This window comes from Cyanistes caeruleus, chromosome 13 (assembly GCF_971803275.1).
Source record: "Cyanistes caeruleus chromosome 13, bCyaCae1.hap1.1, whole genome shotgun sequence".
In the NCBI taxonomy this organism is placed as follows: Eukaryota; Metazoa; Chordata; class Aves; order Passeriformes; family Paridae; genus Cyanistes; species Cyanistes caeruleus.
The window spans coordinates 3,030,455-3,051,911 of NC_141713.1; the positions used below are offsets into that span (position 1 = coordinate 3,030,455).

A 21,457-nucleotide genomic window follows, 5' to 3' on the forward strand; every position below is an offset into this window, starting at 1 on the left:
AATACAGCTTCACAGTTATAGAGAAATTTTCCTGAGCCAGTATCTTCAATAGGGAAAGAAGCAATTCCCACTTACACACATTTTAAACTTTGGATGATATCCAGCAAGAAAAAGATGCTCTTTCCAGCCCCGCATTTTAAGGGAAGGAATTTGCACAGAATCAAAGCCACCTGCATTTTTGTAATAAAGAATGAGTCAGCCGTGGTGGTTTGGTGTGATTTGGTTGTTTTGGTGTGTTTGGTGTTTTTTTTAATAAGAGCTGGGAGACAGCTATAAACATCAATGATTGTTAAAGCAAAACAACAAATACTGCTTTGAAAATTTAAGTAACATCTTTAATCACTCCAATAACTAGCTGAAGTTCCACAAAAGGCAACTATGTAGAAGAACTGAGCCTTCTAAGCCCCCTAATATCCTGCAGAAAGAGGAACAAAGCCATGACTCCTGTATGGACTCTTTTGCCCTTCATGAATGGAGATAGAAGAAAAATATTGGGTAGATATGGATACACCAGAGGGATGGAGCAGGGTTATGAGCCAACTGCTGTTGGCTTATCGCTGCCCCCAGTACTCACTGCCAGGATGACTCTGTCTCGCTCGAGGAGATCAGCCAGTTTGTGCAGGAGTCTTCCTCTGCTTGGGGCATCCATCTGTCTCCATGGAGAGCCCCTCTGGAATGCTGCCTTCGCTGCCTCCACTGCATTATCCACATCAGGCTACACAACACAAACACAAGAAAACCTCAGGTTACAAGGAAGGAGCTGGACAATGGCACAGAACAACCCCCCCAGGCTGCTTCCAAGTTGATGCTGTGGTGCCCAAACCCAAGTTGTCCAACAAAACCACTTTCATTTCACTGCATTTGAATTCAAGCTGGGAATATGTTTTAGGTTTGGCCTGGGCTCATAAACAACCTTGAGGTCTGAACACCAATTGGGTCTTTCAAGGGTAATTTAATGTAACTGACTTGTTTATAAAATAATCCAGAATCATGTTCCTGCCAATACAGGATGTGACACTGGGGGAGGATGAAGAATCATGACAGGCCACTGACCTACATGAATTAGCCTCCTCTAAACAAGTGTGGGCAGGAAAATCCCCCATGAGATCAAGATTTTACCCAGGGAAGTAATTACAGCTCAGATCCCACCATCTATTTCCCCTAGAGCCCATGCCAAGGCAGTTAACACACTAAAAATCACCCTTAGATCCTAGAACAAATTCCCAGAACATTTCTACCAGATGGGAAAGGTTTCACTGTTCAGTGCTACGACAGATTTCCCTGCACACACTTAGTGCCATTCTCTCTTCACCTCCCAACAGCTTTACCATCTTCTGGAACAAATCCACCTCTGTTTAACAAAGTTACTACCAAATGGGGAACAAATTTCCCTATCTTCCCACACCATCACCCTCTGTGCTTCATGCATTTGCTCTGGCCACAGTATGCCCTGGACTCCTCTCTTCACCTCAGATACATTGATTAAAAAAGTGAAGCCAAGGGCTCCCAATCCAACAGAATCTATGGAAACGCTGCCACCAACATCCACAAGGCCAAGGCTGTACCCCAGGCACTGATAAAGCTTTGGAGAGACTCCTGCTGTAGGTAAGGTCTGGCACAGACCAAGCCTCACTTCAGCTGATGGAGAACTTGCACCTCACTGCAATATATGGCTTGAAGGGTGGGAAGGGAGGGAGGGTGTCAGACTTTGATCATTCCACTTCACCAGTTGCTCTCATCGATACTTTTTCTCAAGTCTTGGCTGGCTACAGTGTGGAAATAAGCCTCTGTACTGATCCAACAAGATCTGGCCACACCCTCCTCATGGTGGGGGGGATGTGTGGTGCTCAAGAAAAAAATGTTGTTGGGAGACACACTGCGTTCTTAAAAAGTTCATGGTCAAACCTGCAAGTTACCACCTAAAACAATGGCACCTTACATTAAATTTGTCTCCATTTCTTTACAAAGAAACAACACAGCTTTGAAACAGTCTGACCTATTCTCTCAGGAAAATAAATCCATCTTTTTGGAACAGCATTGATGGGAAGCCATTGGAGGAAACTTGTGCTGTCACAGTATGGCTCATGGCATAGGACACTGGTGATGCAGAGGTGTCCAGAGCCACTGAGCACACACAGGCAGGTCCTGCCTGGGGCCTATCACCCATGGGCACAACAGGCCTTTCAATGGCTCACTCTGCTGAAGTTGATCTGGATTCAGCCTGGCACATCACAAAAGCCAGAAGGCACCACCAGCCTCTTCTGTATCCCTCATCCTGCCTGCTGGAATGAAGACTTAAGCTGAAAAAAGGCAATATTTAATGTGACAGAGCAGGAAAAGGAACACAAGCGTGCCAGGTTTGCACAAGTATTTCCTTAGCAGCAATTAATTAGTTCTGCAACCAGGCTGGGAGCACTGATGTGCAGGGAACTGGGTCTGCAGTGGTACAATGCCCTTGGTAGTGAGGGTCTTCCCTCCACCCTGGCACTCAGAACAAGAGTGAGATGACTGCATGGGCAGAGGACTTCAATGCATGTCCAGATCTTCCCCAGTCTCTAAAAATGGGAGCATTTGGGAGTCCTGCAAATGGGAGCCCTGCTGCAACAGGCTCTCCTGTAGAGACAAAAGTAAAGACAACCATCTTTCTCAGACATTCTGGGTACAAATAGTGGCTCAGAGCCTGCAGTCACTGTCACACAGGCAAACAGGTTTTCCCTAAACACCCTCAGGGTAGCACAACCAAGTGATATCCTGAGAGCCTTTCTGCACAGCCTCAATAGGCCTGAGAGACCAGCAAAAACAAGGAAATTCTTCAGGAAGGCTGAAATGCCATTCTTAATCCATCCTGTTATGACTAGGCATTAGGGGAGTCTGAATGGCATGTTCATTGCAGGCATGTTGCAATAGGTAGGCACAAGGCGTGACAAAGTGACTCTGAACTGTCAAGGTGCCAGGAACACCCTGTGGTGCACAAAACCACAGAAGGTGGAGATCCATGCATCCTGGTGCTCCACTTGGACCTATAACAGATTTACTGAGCATTACATAAAAAGCTCCACTAAGAATATTAAGATTGCAAAGTCTTTACAGTGTTGAGAAATGCCTGCAAACCTTCATATCCACCTGGGATGTTTGAGTTATGATACAACCCCCAGTTACACAATCACATACCTTCCCCCCTAAACAAACTGAACACTGTTCTTTGTTCTAAGTTGCCTTGTCCATCTTCCTCCTCTACCTCAAGTCCAGCTCATTGCTGCTCCTTTTTTCTTTCCCATCCTCTTTTCCTCTCTCCTGTCCCAGCAGCAGGCTGCAGAGCACAGTGAAGACAGTAACTTCACTGGCTCTGTGAGTGGGGAAAACACCTGCAAAAATGCCTTGCTCTTCTTCAGTCTCAGGGTTCCCCAGAGTGATCCAGTGAGGAGATGTGCCAGGAATGGAGCACACCCACTGGAGACCCTCTTTCTTCAATTCACCTACTGACTTCTTCAAAAAGCCTCCCCTATGCACATCTTTGGAAAGGCACTCTTCTGACATAGGGCACAAGTTTTTCAGTTAGAAGAGGTTCCCTGATCTGCTCCCCTGCAAACAGTCCACACATTGAATTGCTTTAAAGTTCCAAACTCAAATTCAAAACACCTACAAACAGCATCCTAACAGCCTGAAATGTCCAAAATCATTACTGAGGGAGTTGCAAGTTGGCTGTGGTCTTACCTCAACCTGCCACTTATAATCTGAAGGGGACAGGTTGACTGTGAAGAAATCCCTCTCACAACCCTTCAAAGATCCACACAAGAGTGAACTGTTTAGAAATTATCATGACAGAGACATGACAGCCACAGCTGTGGACCTGCTGCCCATGCTCTGTGGCAACTGAGCTGGGCACTCCTTTGAGGAAGGAGCACTTTTCTCCTGCCCTTGATGGATGTCAGCAAGCTGCTAGAAGGAAAAAAGTCTGTCTTCAAGTGTTAGGGACAGCATCAGTTTCTCCTTTTCCATTATCAACCTGGCAAACAGTTGGACATTAAGCTTTTATTTGTGAGGTATCCAGCATGCAGTGGAAACATCCACCATTTTATTTTCAGGGCTTCTTTTTCCACACAGACTTTTCTTTATCCCTCAACTGTCCCATCAAGGACAATTCTATAACTAAAGAACAGATAACAAAACCTTTGCTTCTAGGCTTAAGCATTGGCCAAGTTTCAGCACCAGACTAAACTGTCATCGCTGAGATATCAGCTGCCAAATTTCCACCCCTCACGTGCAGCCTAAGCAAAACACTCTGCATGGCCAGGGAGGGGCAGGTTTCTGTTCAGGGCTTAGGAAGGGGAGCTCTGCTCCCAGCCTGCAATGAAGGCAGAGCCAAACATTGGCAGAGCACAGCTGAAGCCAGAGCCAGTAGCAGTAACCACCACCCCTGCAGTGGCACTGGACAGCACAGCAAGTACAGAGGCACATGGGGACACCAAACATAACTCACAGCTTCCTGTGGTGACACCAGCAGACTGGAGTTACAGCCCCAGAAGGGGATGAACCAGAGCAAGGGAAGCCTCAGGGACCTTAGTTTGCCAGAAGAGAGTAGGACATAGTCAAGTGCCATCAAAAGGCAAACAGCTAGTTGGGGATGGTTGTCACCCATGACTCTTCAATTAATCCAGATCCAGGTCTAATCCCCACTCAGTTTCTTGGAAAAAACCTAGTTAGACCAAAATAATGTTTTAAAAGGTATAATGTAGAGAAGAGGCTTTCAGCACCCAAAGCACAGCTAGCTTACATTTTAGCTGCAATTTCTACAAAGAAATCAGTCAGCTATAGTGAGTATTTAGGGGGAGAGAGCTCCACTGACTGGAAAAGTTTACAGTGACCCCCTGCAAGCTAGAAGCTGACAGGGACAAATCTCAAGTAGGCAAAACCAGCCTGTTAGTTGTGTATAACAATTTTCTGTAGCCAACATTCAGAAGCAGGCACAAACTGCTCATGTAATATTCTGTAGCTGCTTGAGGAGACACTTAGCTCAGGGAACAATAACAACGTCATGGTTTCTGCCTATCAAAATACAGTTGCATCAGAGTCAGCTTCAATTCCACTGTTTACATGCCACTGCAATTAAACACAGTTGTGTCCTACCCAGTCAGGATAAAGGAATTACACATAATGTTTGGCTCTGCCTCGATGTGTAATTGCCCCATGGATGCACAGATCCCCAGTGGCAATAAGTCTTGGAGGCTGCCTCACATGCACTGGACAAGCTTGAATACCAAGAAAAAAATTTCAGTGCAGGGAGAAATGGCCACACTGCCCATCACTTACTGCCCACAGCAATGAGCTACCAAAGCCCTGGCACAGCACAGCAGCTGTGAATCACCTTCTCATGACTTCCTGCACAAAGCCAGATGTTGGCCCAGCTCTTTTCCATAGGTCAGACCAGTTGGCCCATACATGATGAGCTGCTTTGGACAAAAAAAGTGTCACATGGGATTATTCTTCACCTCAGACTGTTACTAAACCCAAGCAGTTACATCTCATGTTACTTTACAGCACACCAGGGCCAGCCAGGGACTACCAGAGCTCTTGAGATACTAAAAACTTTGGTTTTAGTGAGAGCTGCCCCATTTGTGCAGGAGACCAGAACCCACAATACCAGCTGGAAAAGTAGCACCACATCTCCAGCAGCAAGTGCTCAATGTTCCCATGACTGAGCTTAAATTCCCCCAAGTACTCAGGTTATTTGTGTTTAAAAAAGGGCGAGTTTCAGTTCAGTGTCTTCAACAGGCTGCCCTGCAGCTGGAGTATAAACCACCCCCAACATAGGGTCCAAATCCTGTCAGGGGTGTGCACACACCATCATTGCTATTTCCTCAGGCTGGCTACTTCCTTCCAGTCTATGGCACAAGAATGATGCTCAATCTCATTCCTCTGACAGTGTTCAGCAGCCAGTTCCTATCAGGGAAAGTGCCTCTGGACAGGATTGATGCCTCCCAAGCCATGTAATTCTTGGGCAGCACATCCAGTGTCCCAGACTTCCAGCTCAGGCTGGCCAGATGGATGTTGTTGTTAAAAGCCAGATTTTCCTCTGTGTGCTTCCCTACAAAAAAAATCCCCTAGGCAATGTCTTTTGCACAGTTTGTCCAACAACACTTACCTTATCTCCTTCCTCGATGTCACAAATTTTCTCCAGCGTTGAAGGGTTGTAGGTGGGGAACTTCTTTCCACTTGTAGACTCGTGCCATTCATTGTTAATGAATATCTGAAAAGAGAGCAAGGGGAGTGGGATGGGCAGGAGAAAGAAAAACTGATACAGACAAAAAAGCCCACAAGTGCTCTTCAAGGGTCCAGATGCTCTTCAGCTTCCACCCATGGCAGAGTCAAGTGCACTCAGTCTCTCTCCCAGGGGCACTGCTGGCAATACAGAATTATTTCTACAAACTTTGTGCACCCAGGTAGTTTTGAGCCAGAGGAAGGCAGAGCAAGGGTCCCACACAGAACAACACTGGGATTTGGCAGTGAGAAATGGGCAGTTTTTGGAAATACATACATCTCCATGGGAACAGCAAGCAGACACCAAGAGAAACTTGTATGGTTGAGGCAGAAGGAGCCCCTTGTTACATATTGCTGTACAATTATTACTCGGCTGTTTGTGCCCTGCCCTGGGCTACCACCACAGCTTGCTCCCCTCTCCAGCAGTGTCCGCTGGAGGCGGGTTCTGGCTCGGTTATACCTCACCATGCCTTGTCACAGGCCAGATCAAGCCTCCCACATCACTTGGAGTCATCTGTGACAAGATTTAAGTGTTTCAAAATATTGCATTTCCAGAGCAAGAACAAACAGTCCCAGAATTGCGTAACTGAAAATGCATTAAATACTGGAGTGCTGTTACTCACTATAAACAGAACATGAATACCTATATACAATTAATCGATTCAACATGCATCTTATCCACACTGTGATCTGACTTGGCAGTGTTGTATTTTATAAATATACTTTAAATAAGATTAGATGAAGTAATCTTTATTAGTAGCCTGCTAGTGGCTGTAAGCTAGTACTTTTATTTGGAAGCCATCCACATTTGCAATCTTGTTTATGAGTCTCTACACACCACCAGGAGATTAATGTTGCATCTCTTACACTCGGAATTCCCACTGCTTTGGGTCATAGTTTTCTTTCCTGAAAGGACTTTTTCTTACTATTTCTGCATAAAGCATCAAAAGAGTAATTGGTGTAGAAGCTGCACTGCTGGACCCACCTGTTTCACAAAGGCTGAGAAAAAGAAAATGTCACAAAAAATGTTGCCAAGGGAAGTCACAAGAAAAGATACAATGTTAGAAATATTAACTGCAGTTTAGCACACCAGCGCTCACAAACTACCTCCGCTATACATCTTAACATTTACACATTTTAACTTCTGTTTTTCTTCATTTCCCAAATGAAGAAAAGTTGTATTATAAATGTGAGAAATCTGACAGGAACCATAAAATTGCAGTATCAGGTATATATTCACAAACTAAGCATTGGGGAGGGATACTGATTTTTCCTTTGCATTCAACACTAATTCTGTGGGAAAATGATGTTCCTACTAAGTAATAAAACACAAGAGTGACAAGACCAGGCTGTTTTAAATATAACATATACACTGGCAACATTCTGGGAATCCACCACATATCAAGAGTCCTTGGTGCCAGGAGTTGAAATCAAATCAAACAGTACATCAGCAATTCATGTTTCATAGCCAAAATTTGAGACAAAGAATTGTGGACAGATCACTTCCATCACACACGCATGACAAGCACTAAGCTTCTCAATAAGAAAGATCTTTGTTGAAAAACTTTGCCTCTCCCCCAGCCCCATAACTGGTAGAACCAAAAATAAAAACCTCCTCTAGGCACAGGGAAGCACGCTGTCAGCTGTAAACATCTGGTGAAACTCAGAGCTTGCACAAAACTCCTCACAGCTTTATGAAAATTGACTGCTGCTCATTATTTTCTCAAAAGCACCGGGAGCATCAGATCAAACATCAAACCCACACTTTTAATTTACGTTGGTTTCCATTTTAAAGATACTACCTTGACTCTTTTAGCGCTCACAGTCTCTGGCGAAACTGTGGAGCACAAACTGCGTGTTTTAAAAAGTACACGGCTGCAGGATAAGATCCCTAAGGAGTGTTTAAAAGTGTTCACAACAATAAAAATAACAAAAACCAGAACATTTGGATGTTTAAGAAGAACTCAAATGGCCGTGTCCATTTTGGACGCAGGAAAGAGCTGTTTGTGCAGCATTACGCCATTCTGCAATCAGCAGCTGCAGATCCAATTTGCTGCTAAATGACGAGTTTATCTGACAAATAAAGAGTAGATAAATTTCGGATGTTAAAAATTAATCTAGTCCAGTGATTACTCCTAATTGCTAATCTGTTTCAATACTTTGGATGCCTAATTCAAATCAGCACCTCGCTGGATAAACTATCGCTGTTCACTCCTTCTCGCTTCAAGGGAATGAGCTTCAAATTTTGTTTTTTCCTTATACTTAACACAAAAATGCAATAGCAACACGCTCATTCAGCCCCTCCAGCTCTTGTAGTCCAGGGACAAAGTTGAAATTATGGCAGCCAAGCGTCCTCAGCAGCATAACCAGCCGGGACACTTTCCCCACCGCACAAGGCGGTGGGTCAGGCTGTTGTGGAACAAAAAGCGACCCTGCAATCGCAGAGCTACAGCTGCACCAGGAGCAGGGATTTCTGCAGCCCTGCTCAGCTCCAAGCCAGCCCCACCTCTGAGGGACAGAGGTATCAAGCTCAGGAGCTTTTCGTTTATACCAAAAGGTCAGGGGCAACTATTAAAAGATAAACTCAGTGGAGAGCAGGGAGGTGAGGGTTTGTGTGGGTTCAGAGCCCGACTGCACATCCCGTGGGGAGGCCATGGAGTTGGGATGAAGAGCCACCGACACGAGCGCTGCTCCTCTTGTGGAGCTGCAGGATGGCTCCAGTCTCACGGCAGAGCCTTTCCACAAGGCCCAGTCCTGCCGGACACCAGCCCTGTGCTCGCCACCACCCAAACCCACCACTGGCACGGAGCCACCTTCCCACAGGGGAGCTGTGGGTCAAGGACGCTTGAACACAACCCCAGCAAAGGCTTCCTGAGGGATAAAGCTCTCCTCGCCCTGCCCAGGCTCACCCCATCCAAATCGGATTTTGCTGAGCGCCAGCGAGGAGCTGGAGGCGTTCACGGGTAGGTTGGGAGGGGAAGATGGTGTCAGGCGCCACAGCCAGGGAGAGGAGCCCAGGCGTCTGGGGAAAGCAACAGTTTTGGTGGAGTTATTTTATTAAAAAGAAAAAGGTAGATTTCTAGCAACAGGGATTGAGGCAAGTGTTGCTCTATTAGAAACGCCACTGTCATCTGCTTACTCAACCTCAAACCCCCATAAACCTGCTATCTCAGACAGAAGAAGGAATAAATGAAGGTAAAAAAAACAACACTGAGGGTGGAAATTTTGTATTAAAAATATAACACCTCACCGCCACCCTGACTCCACGGAGCATCGGCGACACCACGGCGAAGCCCACCCGCCGCCCAGCGCCCCACGCCTGGCGGGCTCACCTTGGTGTACTTCACCTCCAGGTTGCGCAGGGGCCGCGGCAGCGGGGGCACTTTCTTGTCGGGCTGCCCGTTCTCCACGGCACCGTTGAGGGCGGCCATCGCCCCGCCGTCGAGCCCGCGCGCCTTCTGCCCGCTGACAGCGCCCGCGCCGCCTTAAGAGCGCCGCGCGCGCCGCCCGCCCGCCCCCATTGGCCACCGCCCCCCGCCTCGCGCACCGGCCCCGCCCCCCGCGCCCCGCCCCGGCCCCTCGCGCGGCCGCAGGTGACGGGCGGCGCCGCCCCGCCGAGGCTCCGCGCGCGCCGCAGGGGCGGGGGGGGCGCCCGCGCGCCGCCTCAGGGCCCCCACAGTGCTCCGGCCCCGCTGTCCCCACAGGGGTCACAAAGGGCTCCCGAAGGGCGACTCGCAGGATCCCAAAGGATTCCCCTCAGGATCCCAAAGGGCTTCCAAAGAGCTCTCCACGGGGTTGCAAGAGATTCTACTCAGGATTCGCCTCAGGCCATAAACGGTTCCCTTCAGGCTTTCCACGGAGTCCCTCAGGGCTCCCTAAAGGGCTCGGACATTGCTCCCTCAGGGCTCCCCGTGCTGTTCCCCGCAATCCTGCAGGGCTCCCTCAGAGCTCCACACACGGCTCTGACATTGCTCCCCACGGGACTCCCGAGGGCTCCCCATAGGGCTCCCTCAGGGCTCCCCGCAGCCGAGGGCAGTGAGTGAGGGGAGCTGGATGTGCCCAGATGGGCTTTGGGGAGTAGAGCAGCCACCCTGGCTTCCCTGTAAGAGTGACACTGGGGTGGGCATGGGAGGATGTGCCCTCTGCTGCCTTCTGCTTCTGCGTCCCACCAAAACCCACCCAGAAGTCATCCATGGGAGGACCCTTGCAGGGAATAAAACCACTGTCTCCCAGCAAGAAGGGTCTTTTTCTGCTATTCCTGGTGCCCTGACATCCTTACCTCAACCTGCTACACCTCATCCTTAACTCAGTGCCTCTGGAGATCTTTCAAGGACTGATAAGAAGAGAAGAACATGACATCAAATGTCTGATGTGCATCTGACAGCAGCTTCTCCACATTCCTGTGTGGGTACAGAAGTCTGGTACCAGTTTCACCATCCCAGTCTGACTATCCCAGTCAAAGGACTCCAGCCAACTGGGGCAGGACCAGGCCCTTCCACTGCAAAGTCCTACACTGATAATAGCATATAATAACTTGATGCTCACAGTAGCGTACTTGGAGTGCTGAGAAAGATGCTGTCTTTCGAGAAGTCCTGAAGGATATGGAACATGTCTTAAGTGACAGATCTAGGCTCTGAGCCTGAACAAGTTCATTATGTATTGCTTAACTTTATTCTGCATAAAATATGTGTAAGTCTTTGCAGGCTGAGGGCCAGGACACTCGGAGCACCCTCACACCCCCACACACATGGAAGATAATACAACATATTTTCCATATAACAAGTGGCAAGATGCCAGAAGTTATCTTCCAAAATGTTCTGCAGAATCTGTAATCCCCAGCAATAGTCAGCACTTTGCTGTTAGAATACTTAAAAATACTCAGAGCTTCCAAAGGCAGATAGCCCGTGATATCACAGTGGCGTAGATTTACTGCTGATTCAGAAGGGAAAGTACCTTGATGAATCATATCCCACTCCCTGCAGCTTTGAGGATGTTTTTGGAGATCCTCTGCCCAGGTGAAAACCTATCTGATGGTGATTGGTGCAGAAATATTTATTTCTAAGCTGTCTGTTTTTAGCTGTCCAGTTGCTATTTCCCACAAAAGTTACAAATGTACGCAAGCTAGAAGAAATCTCTTAGCCAAATCCCAATGTATTCCTAGTCCCAATGAAGAGTGTATCCATTTCTGTCCGTACCTTGCCCACAGAAACACTCAGTGGAAGTGGAAAGTACTTGTGCAACTAGAGGACAAAATATCAGGATGAGGAGAATGATGAATAAGAAGTTCCAGAATAAGCAGTATCTAAAGAGTCATTCCAGTGGGTTGTCTCATGAGGAATGACCTTGTGTCTTATCTCTGATGAGAAAGATTTTATACAGGACTCTCCTGGGAAAATTATTGCATCTTTGAGTTAATGTTGGTGTAGTGTGAGATACATCTAAGGCAGAAATTCCATGTACAGGGTTTGGGGATGTGTAAGACTTTTAAAAGGTTGTACAAAGTGAATCAGCAACATACAAATGAGCTGAAATAATAGACTTTAAGGGATATACATAACTGTGTGCAGCGTTTCCTCTGATAACGTCACAGGAAGAGTAACAGAATGTTCTGCTGTCAAAGAGTTTTGTGGACACTGACTGGTCCCTTGTTGGGAAAACTCAATCCTGGCATAAGCAGGAAGTCCACCAGCCCCAGAAGAGATATGTCTTTTGTCACCAGATGTGTCTTTTGTGCTTCTACCAGATCCACAGAGGTGGAAATACATCTCCAGACTTCTGAGTGGGAGAAGCTTTAAATGCATCAGCAGAGCCCTGATCAGAACAAGTGTGAGATGTTTTACATTCATTCCTGGGCCTCAGGAGTGCCATGCCACCACTAGGATAGAGGGACTGAAAAAATGGGTTTTACCTAGGTTTGCAACAGGATCAATGTGTCAGAAACACAGGCACGAGGAAAAGCGTCCATTGATGAGAGGTCACACCACCGAGTCACCCTGCTGTGTTCTGCTGTTGCAGAGATCTCAGCAATGTGTCCTTAACCTGCTGCAGTGACAGCAATGGCTGTGTATTCCCTGGAGCTGCTCAGCAGAGCTGTATCTCAGAGAGTTTTTACACTGTCAGTACACCAGCTCTGCTCTGCCAAGCAGAACAGAGATCACCTTCCCACTGTGCACTGTGGACGTGTGCACTCTTAAGTTTGCCACCATGAGTGAGACCTGAGCACAGCTCTCTGTGCTGTCCTGCCTGTCTGTGCCAAGTGCAGTCCTAGGACATGTTCCTGCTATGATATAACAGTCTCCCTGTCTCTTAGGGATGCCAAGTGTCCCTGTAGGAATTCATTTCTCTTACTTCCCAACCTTATTTAACCTTAATGAATGGGATATTGCTGCTGGTAACTCCTCCAAATACACTCTGCTGTATCCTATGCCCTGGCTCCAGCCCAGGAGTGCAGGGATACAGAGGGTCAGTGAAGACATCTCCACACTACCTGGAAATAAGGTGTTTCTAGACCCCTTTGGCATCCTGCCCCATGGATGAAGAGATTTGGCAGTGGGACACACATTAGAGGGCTCTGTTTGCCCAGCCAGTGGTGCTGTAGCCATTGACAGATACTCTACAAACTGATCAGTTGATATTTCAAAGATTTTTTTTTCTTCTAGACCTCAGCCTGTGCTTCCAGCTGACCAGCAGTGCTGTAGCTGTGAAGAGTAGTCAACCTGGCACAAAGCCAAAGCTTATCCCACTTATTCTCCATATACCCCGAAGCCCATGCACACACAAACATAAATACGTGTGTGAAACAATATACTCTGAAAGGCTACTGAGGCTCTACGCTCCAGCATTCAGCAGCCTGGAGTGTCCAGAATTTGCCTGGTTTTCCTCATCCAGATGAACTGTAATTGAGTTATCCACACCCTTTTCCTACAGGCATCCCCCTCACTCTGCATTGGCAATGGTTGCTGCTCCTGAGGGAGCAGCTCCCCTCATGATTTATTCTCCTCTTGTTTAATGTGCAGCGAAGGGGCTTTTTACTGCCTGTTATTCAAACTGTGCTTTGGGCACAAAATTATTCATTTCCGTATGGTTTTTCCATGGTGCTCATGACAGCAGTGTCTGAGAGTTTCACATGCACTGTTTCCTTTTCCAGTCATTTTGAGAAGATGCTGACCCTGTATTATCAGTGAGGAAAGAAGGCAGACAGGGATGAATAAAAAAAGGGTCTTCATAATTTCGGTTTCCCGATGTGAGTCACCCACAGCCTGAGTGCTCTGATGACAGATATTCAGAGCTCAACTCCAGCAGTCATTGCACAGGGTGGATCTGAAATTCTCCCACCTAAACACCCAGGTAAGGCAGAAAGTGCTGGTAAGTGCATTGCTTCCCAGTGACTTTAATCTGTGAATTTTCTGGTTTTTGTACATTTACCATTCCTGTAACTATTATTTCCCATGGGTAGTCCTCTAGAGTTTGAGTTAATTCTTCTGAGGAAACTTAAAATCCATACTTTTCATCAGTCTTGACCAAATTTGCTGTGAGATGGGTTAGTAGCAGAATGGACTGTTTTGAACTGTGGTGTGATGGGCACTTTATGGGCTCCCTGGTAGCAGAAGTGACTGATTGATAAGGACTGGCCATGTGAAGGCAGTGAGATGTGCTTTGCCAGCACATTTTGATTTGCTTTGTTTTTCCAAATATATTCTGGTTGCAAGATAGTGATAATTGAACTGCTGCCTTCAGTTGTGAAACACATTGCAAATATCACCAAATTAATGAAAAAATCTCCCATTCTTTACCAAAACTAGCTCTACTCAGTTTATCAAAGTATTCACATACATTTTCAAAAGGATTTGAATCCAGAGAGGTTCCTTAAAAGGTCAAAATAAAAAAGATCACCCTGTCTTGAAGATACCATGGAAATGGTATGTCTTATGTGTTTTTATGTTTTTATGTTTATGTCTTCTGGGGTTTTTTTGTATCAATCCAACCTCAATTGGTCTGTGCTGGTGCCTACTACAGCCCTTCTCCACTGAGAGTAGTAGAGAGGGGTTGTAGACATGGGATATATTTTGGATTGTGAGCAGCCCCATGAACTCAGCACCCTTCCGTATTTGTGTTGCCCTTCTCGTGCCTTGTGGGTTTAAGCTTCAATTTTAATATGGCTGTGACTGAAGAACAGTTTATTTTCCTGCTCCTCTCCACCTCCAAAAGTCCTGTTAGTAAAGGTGGAGAGAGGTGATGTGAGATACTGTAAGATGCTGTTTGTGCAAACATTTGTAATCCCAAACATGACCTCATGATGCAAACCAGGACTTTGGCGGGTCAAGACAAAACACAGCCTTTTTATGCTTCGTGCTGTAATTACTTCATGAAGCAAAATCCTCAGTCAAATTAATTTTCTTCATGCATATTGTAGGTATTAAACTGCGACTGTGCACAAGGATTGGCCTTTCCTTTAGCTAGCCTGGCTCCAAAAGTAAATTGGAAAAGTAAGTGGCAAGGAAATAACAAACAGATGAACATTTTGAAGCCTTTTTTTGAAGGTCTATTTCCTCTAGTCTTCACTTCTCCCTCCCAGGCCAATCATTGGAAGATGAGGAGAATGGGAGCAGGAACAGAAGCAAGTGTGAGATAACCTACTAAGATAGTGTCTGTGCCATGGAGAAGTTCAAGGACCTGTTTCCTTACAAACCATTCAGTGTGTCTGGCACCGCAGAGCTGATGGGAACCACTCCCTGCATTGATCTGGCGATGCAGACCTAGGATTATTTACCTACAAACAGCTATTGTTTGCATGATTGGCAAATGAAAAAAACAAATATGTTCATTTTCTCCACAGATCATGTTGCTTCCTACTTTCTCCTGATAAGAGGCAAATGGGGACGGTGCCCAGGTTTTGGAAGCAGTGGTTGTCTAGGCAGGAACTGAGAAGCCTAAAATGTTCTTTCTTCTTCTGCTCCTTCCTCCCCGTCTCTTTGCTCTCACTCATCATCACATCTGTTCTGGGCCCAATGCCCAACAGTTCTGCATTAACGCCTCAGTACACACAGGCTCACACAGCTGAACAGTTTGCAGTGCAACGTCCCCAGTGCTGTCATGTCTTCCCGAATCAAGCTCCTGCACTTTTGTTTACAGGAAGAATCACTCAGTTTCGGAATGGTACTTGTGAGCTGTGCCCAGCTGATTCGAGACACACCAGCTCTTCCCAGCGAAATGGTTTTGAAGGGTTCTGTCATGAATCTAGGAAATACAGAACAGAGCAGGTAAACAAACATCCTTAGAGATGATCCCATCTCAGACCTTGATCCTGCAAACCCACACGGGCTTAATGTTAAGCACATGAACAGTCCCAGATGACTTCAGAAGAACTACTCACATACAGTGCAGAGCATTTGCCAGATCAGAGCCTTTATGTCTAATTGCAAAATAAAAGGCAAGTCTCCCAGTTCTATCAACTGTAATGAATTGTTATTAGCAGCACAATTTAAAATAGCTGCAGGGCAGATCCCTGGCAGACCACTGGGGATGAAGTGATGTGGACTTGTTGCAACAGAACCTGGAAATACTTTTTCTTGGATAAATTGCCATGCCAGTCATATGAAAGAGTAACACTGTGATGAGATTGTTTTTGTAGGCTTTGACCCGTGCAAGGCTTTTTTTTTTTTTTTTTTTTTTTGTGGCTATTCTCTGTACAATTCCTCTCTTTTCCACCTTTTGGGTTGAATTCTGCTGTTTGAACTAGGAGTCGCCTGGTTAGTTTGCTCCTAACCTTAGCAGTACTTTCTGTGAAGATTTGATGATGCTTGGGTTTCCAAAAGCACCTTCACAAGCCGCAGTGGGAAAAAGCCAAACCACGGCCCCTGTCCAGCAGGCTCTTTGGCACCGGGTCAGCATCCACGACCCCGGGCTGTGCGCGGGGTCCCATCCGTGTCCCCTCGGGTGAGGGGCTGGGCAGCACAATGGGCGACATTGTGTCCCGTCTCTGCCTCTAACGGCGAGGCGGGGGACAGGCGAATCTGGGGGCACAGAGAGCGAAACCCACCCATGTCCGTTAATGAAGGGCCAGCCCCGGGCCCTCATTAGGAGCCCGCCGGGCCGTGCCCCTGCCCCGCCGCCCGCCACTGCCGGGGCCGAGCGCGGAGCGGCCGCGGCGCTCAGCGGGCGCGGAAGGTGGCGCGGCCTCTCCGGGCTGGCGTTTGCACCTGGGGCTGCCGCGGTTTAATGGACTTTAACACATGCAAACAAGAGCTTTTGTGTGCGGGCACAAAGGCTGCCCCGGCGCGGGGCTCTCCCCAACACTGCCGCATTGTTTCCCCTCCGCTGCTTCTTGTCACCCTCCTTGTCAGAGTTTAATGAGGACAACGAGGTTTCGCAGGCTCATTTCGCACTTCAGCAACTTTCTAACACTTCTCTAACGAGGGAGAAGGGGCCGGAGTGATCGGGGGTGCAGGGGAGGAGCAGCCCCGGAGAGACCCGCAGCCCCGGGGCAGGTGCGCCCGGGACCGAGCCGGGATGCGGGGCCGAGCCGGGATGCGGGATGCGGGGCCGAGCCGGGATGCTCGGTCCCTTCCAGCCCATCTCCGGCACCTCGACGTGGCTCAGTTTAAAAAATCCAACCAACTGCGCGATTTAAGCTCGGCCGAGAGGGCGGGAGCGTCCCCGTGGTGCCCGGAGGAGCAGAGAGGCTGCGGGGAGGCGGTGTCCGCTGGTACCGCGGGGGGCAGCGGCAGGGACCGGCCCCGTGGCTCGCTGTGAGGCATCTTCCCGGAGCACGTAGTTTTCCCGGGGCAAATAACTTTCCCGGGAGCAGGTAGCATTCCCCGGGCTCTCCGGGCCGGAGATCGGCTGTTTTCTCACCTCTCCGCCGAAGCCGAGCATCCCTCCCGAAGTCGAGGAGGGAGCGGGGCGGATGCTCGGCTGCTCTCCTCCTACCCCGGGACAGTTTCTCCCAGCCCCGACCGTGCGTTCGCCCGGCACCGCTCGGCGCGTTCCGCTGCCCCGGGGTGGAGCGGGATTTCGCGGTGCCGGGGACCGGCGGGCGAGGGATGCCAAGCGGGGTCGGTAAAACTGCCCAAACCCCAGATTTGCACCCTTCAAAGCCCTCGAGGTGTTGTGACTGCTTTGGGCTTTGGGGAGCAGCCTTGCCCTCGGGCTGGCTTTATTTCCCCCTCAAGACAGCCAACGGTCCCAGGCAGATCGTTGCTGCGGTTTTCAGTGTTTTAGATGGAGATTTTGGGGACGATTTGCCTTTGGCCTTTGTGAATCCTTGTTTCTGCCTCCTGTTCTCACGACCGAAATCTCCCCTCCGCTTTTTTTCTTACTTCCCTCTTCTGTGCGTGTGAGAAATTTGGAAAACTCGAGAAGTCGTTTAATGCAAAGGGATTTTAAAACACAAAAGTATGCTGTGAAAGAAGGAAAAAACCCAACACCCCAACCACTTAATTAGATACTTACCGAAGGAGTCATTAGAGCCTGCTGGGTATAACACGGTTTATAAGTTCTCTGGCCACAGAGAAACTCAATAATTACTATTTTTCAATTCCCTTACAATGGGATGGGTGAAGGATGGAGTGTGATAAACTTAACTCTGTTCCTGGGCTTTTTTGCAGATTAGCCTTTGGCATTCCCTGGTAAATACCAAGTGAATAGAGACTGTGTGACCACAGTCCCTTGACTTAGGGACAAACATTTCCTCTGTGCATTTTAAATAATGCTACTGCCAAATATTTTGTTACCAGAGATCATTATCCTTTTGAATGAAAACTCGAAGAGTAAAGGCATTGGTTTTGTCTTTGCTGGTGTGGAACAGACTATATGATATCTAGAACAGCAACAAGCTTTCACAAATTGCTATATGATTTCTACTGCCAGGTTCTGTGATATTGGATACGACAAAAATAAAAAAGCCGGGCAGATAGACACAGAAACTCACAGAAACCACCTGTATATTTTGTTTCAAAGGAAAATCTCAGCTATTGTCTTACTGGCTCTGGTTCTGTTAGGCCTTGGATCTGCTTAATCTTTAAAGCTATTCAAACAAATTGAATGATACAAGGCAAGTCTTCTATAATTAATCCGGATTCTTGAATTTTGATACAAACTTTTATGTAACCGAGAAGTTTCTCTCTTTTCCTTGCAAAGACATTAAATAGGCACTAAGTCCTTCTGTCAAGAGTGCTACCATGAACAAAGTTAAAAGGAACAAACCTGGAAATTTTCCCTTCATGAAGAAGAAAGAGATGCAAACATAAAGTCATGGGAGAGCTGGTACTGGTGTCTGGATAGAGACCAAGGTTTAAAGTGGCCCCTGTGCTACAAACCACAGAACATGAACACAGGAATGGTGGTTTGTCCCAGGCACAGCTTCTGCAGGATGTTATTTTGTCAGTTTATCCCAACCTCACAGGGACTCAGTGCTGGCACTCAACGGTCTCATTTGAACCTTTTGAAATGTTTATTCTTTCACTACTACAGTCCAAAGAAAATGGAAATGATGCCATTTGGTATGGAGAAACTCGTGACGTCCACTCTCAGCTGCCACTGTGGATGAGGAAGCTTCAGCTGTGGTTTTCTCCTTCTCATGTTATGCAATTTTCATTTGGTATTTGGCAGAACTGCTTCAGAATGGATACTTTACAGAGCTGTGCATCTTGTGACAAGGCACTGAAATCCCCCAGTAGGAGTAAAATCCCTTGTAGGAGTCAAAACTTTACCTGGGTTATCAGGAAAATAAGAATTATGTTGGGATTTGGGTGGGGGGTGATCTGGACAGTTTGGCTTCAGTGGAAAATCAACACACTGAGAAAGGTCTGTACCTGTCTAGACCTGCTGTGCTCACAGGTTGCAGATACAATTCCCATTGAGGCAAAAAAACCCTCAAAGATCCAGCACAGGTTCAGCCAGTGTCAGCAGCTGTCCAGTTTACCTTACAGCAGATCTACTGACAGCCTCTGCTTTTTGACTCTCCATCTTTCCTCACACCATTTTTCTTCAGATCCTGTAAAATCCCAAATGAGTTGGGTTTTCTTGAGTTTCTGTGTAGTTGTGGGTCTGTCTCTTCATGGACACAGACAGAAGTGGTGCTGACTGTATGGAGAGAACAGACAGCTGTGCCCAGAGTCACATCAGCTGCTGTGCAATCTTGTCCTTGGTCACATCAGGCAACTCCTTCTCTGCTGAATGTCCTACCTCTCATGCCAGGCAACACTTCCACCTTTTACCCATCAAGGTGTAGTGTCAAACCACGTGCCCAGGATGTTGGTGCTCTGTGCCAGCTGTTCACAGCTCGTATCACCAGTGTCTCCAGAAAGGTAATGCCAAGGCTTGTGCTCCATTCCCTGCAGAGCTGTCACATCCTTCAGGTTATCCAGAGACCCTGTGGAGTGAGGCTGTTCATTCTAGGAAGGGAAAAGAAAGAAAATACAGACCCTGGTCCCCACAGAAAAGGGGAACCACCCAAAGTTGCCCATGCAATGGCCCAGACAGGACATTTTTTGGGTGCCAGGTGCTGCTGATGCTCCCGACGCCAAAGCCACTGAGTCTTGTCACAACTGCTCCGCATGCCGGCCCGGAGAGGCCACTGCTGATAACACCCTCCAGGTGTTCAGCCTGAGAACAAAGGCCCTTTTCAGTGGCTGCTGAGAAGGAAGAAGCCTCCTTGCTGGATGGAAAATGGCTTTCCTGGATGGCAATATTTGGTTACAGTATGATCTGTTACTTCAGAAGAAGCCCCGCAGTAGGGAGGGTAATTTGACTCAGGCATGCAAAAAAACATTGTGGGGACTCTTGTCTGCCTCCTTCTTCTCCCCAAAGTACTGAAACAACATTGAGTTGTGATGTTTCATACAAGCAAAGTAAAACTGGAATCTGGGATCAAAATATGCCTCATCTTGGTACACCCATTGTCATGGTGGGGAGCTGCGTCATCATCCTGAAGAACCTGGGCTCTCTGAAGAGCCCCTGTCACTTACCTGGCTGGACAGCACACAAAACAGTGTCCTCTGAGCACAAAACTGAACTGAGAAAAGCTGTGTGCTGGCATGAGCACAGTCCAGGGGAAGGTTGCACTCAGTCCATGGACCTGACTTTCAATGCTTGTGTTGGAACACCTTAATCAAACATTTTCATAGCAAAACTCGCACTGTTTGCACAGGGACACCCCAAAGATAATTTGGTCCCCTGGATAAGGATGAGGAGATGGGTTTGGGTATATTTGGATATATTTTCCAAGTAGCTGTGCATCCTCTGTTTTGGCATTGGAGGGATTTCCAAAAGGGAAGGTCTGGTGACCACCGACCGCAGCCGTCTAGAGGTGGCGCATTCCCCCTTTCCCACAGACCCAGCTGCCAAGGGAAGGAGTACAAGCACTGCTGTCATGTTGTCCACGTATTTTCAAAACCTGTGTTCCTACCACCAGCTGAAGGCTTTCTGTGCTCTCCTACAGCCTCACCATAGTTATAGTGTCCATGGGGTATGCCCAGTATGTTCCCTCCCCACAGCTGCTCAGCCTGCCCCTACATTATCCCTACACCCCATAGGCTGTTCCTCACACCCCAGGGAGTTGATTCCCTCTGATGTGTAGGAGGTGACTTATCTCAAACTATTTTCTCCGCATCTTTCAAGTAGAAGTGAGAAGGATAATCCAAGGAGCATTCCCTCATTGATGAGGCATTTCCCATCTCTAAAAGAAACACAGAGGGATGCTGTTCTCACCTCAATGGTACATGCTTAGTGGAAGAGCAAGGACATGAAACCCCTTTTAAAATATCTGCTTTTCATGCATAAATATATCTCTACATAAAGCTGAACTCATTTTAAATAAGCAGGTGAACAGTAGCACAGATATTGCAGTTTTCAATCAAGCAGTACTATTTCCTATAAAAGACAAGGCTTCTCTAATTCTTCAAATGCACCAGCTCACATCTATACAAATAATGGGATTTGGCTGAGTACAGTTTAATATATTTGATTACTTCCCTTTTATCTAGCTCTAGGTTTACTGTACTTTTCCTTGGATGGCAAATAAGAAGCCCTTTTCTTCTAAGTGACAGCAGGGAAAAGAATCAGGTTGCTAATTTACCTGAGACCCAGGAGTGTGTAATGATAGATGTGTGCTGGAAACTACAGAGTGGGCTTTCTAATTTTGGGGGGAGGAGAGAGGGAAAGCGTGAGATTCGTTAATCTTTCAGACTGATGGTGCTTT

General features: G+C 47.3%; 1 protein-coding gene and 2 long non-coding RNA genes across 3 annotated transcripts in view; 1 reads left to right on the forward strand and 2 right to left on the reverse strand.

Moving 5' to 3' along the window:
• ALDH1A3 (aldehyde dehydrogenase 1 family member A3) overlaps window positions 1–9,799 on the reverse strand; it is a 34,158-nt gene extending 24,359 nt beyond the window's left edge. The window contains exons 1-3 of the mRNA XM_023933837.2: window positions 9,591–9,799; window positions 6,143–6,247; window positions 575–715 (exon numbers count right to left, since the gene is read on the reverse strand). Coding sequence (XP_023789605.2) covers window positions 575–715; window positions 6,143–6,247; window positions 9,591–9,689 — 345 coding nt within the window. The 5' untranslated portion in view covers window positions 9,690–9,799. The remainder of the gene's footprint in view (window positions 1–574; window positions 716–6,142; window positions 6,248–9,590) is intronic.
• A 91-nt stretch (window positions 9,800–9,890) lies between these two features.
• On the forward strand, window positions 9,891–15,706 carry LOC111933999 (uncharacterized). The gene is made up of 3 exons (XR_015275958.1): window positions 9,891–12,084; window positions 13,406–13,605; window positions 15,391–15,706. It is a non-coding gene; the product is annotated as an uncharacterized LOC111933999 (long non-coding RNA).
• On the reverse strand, window positions 15,079–17,453 carry LOC111934000 (uncharacterized). The gene is made up of 2 exons (XR_002866949.2): window positions 17,113–17,453; window positions 15,079–15,495 (listed from the first exon to the last, which is right to left on the reverse strand). It is a non-coding gene; the product is annotated as an uncharacterized LOC111934000 (long non-coding RNA).
• Between the last annotated feature and the right edge of the window lie 4,004 nt (window positions 17,454–21,457).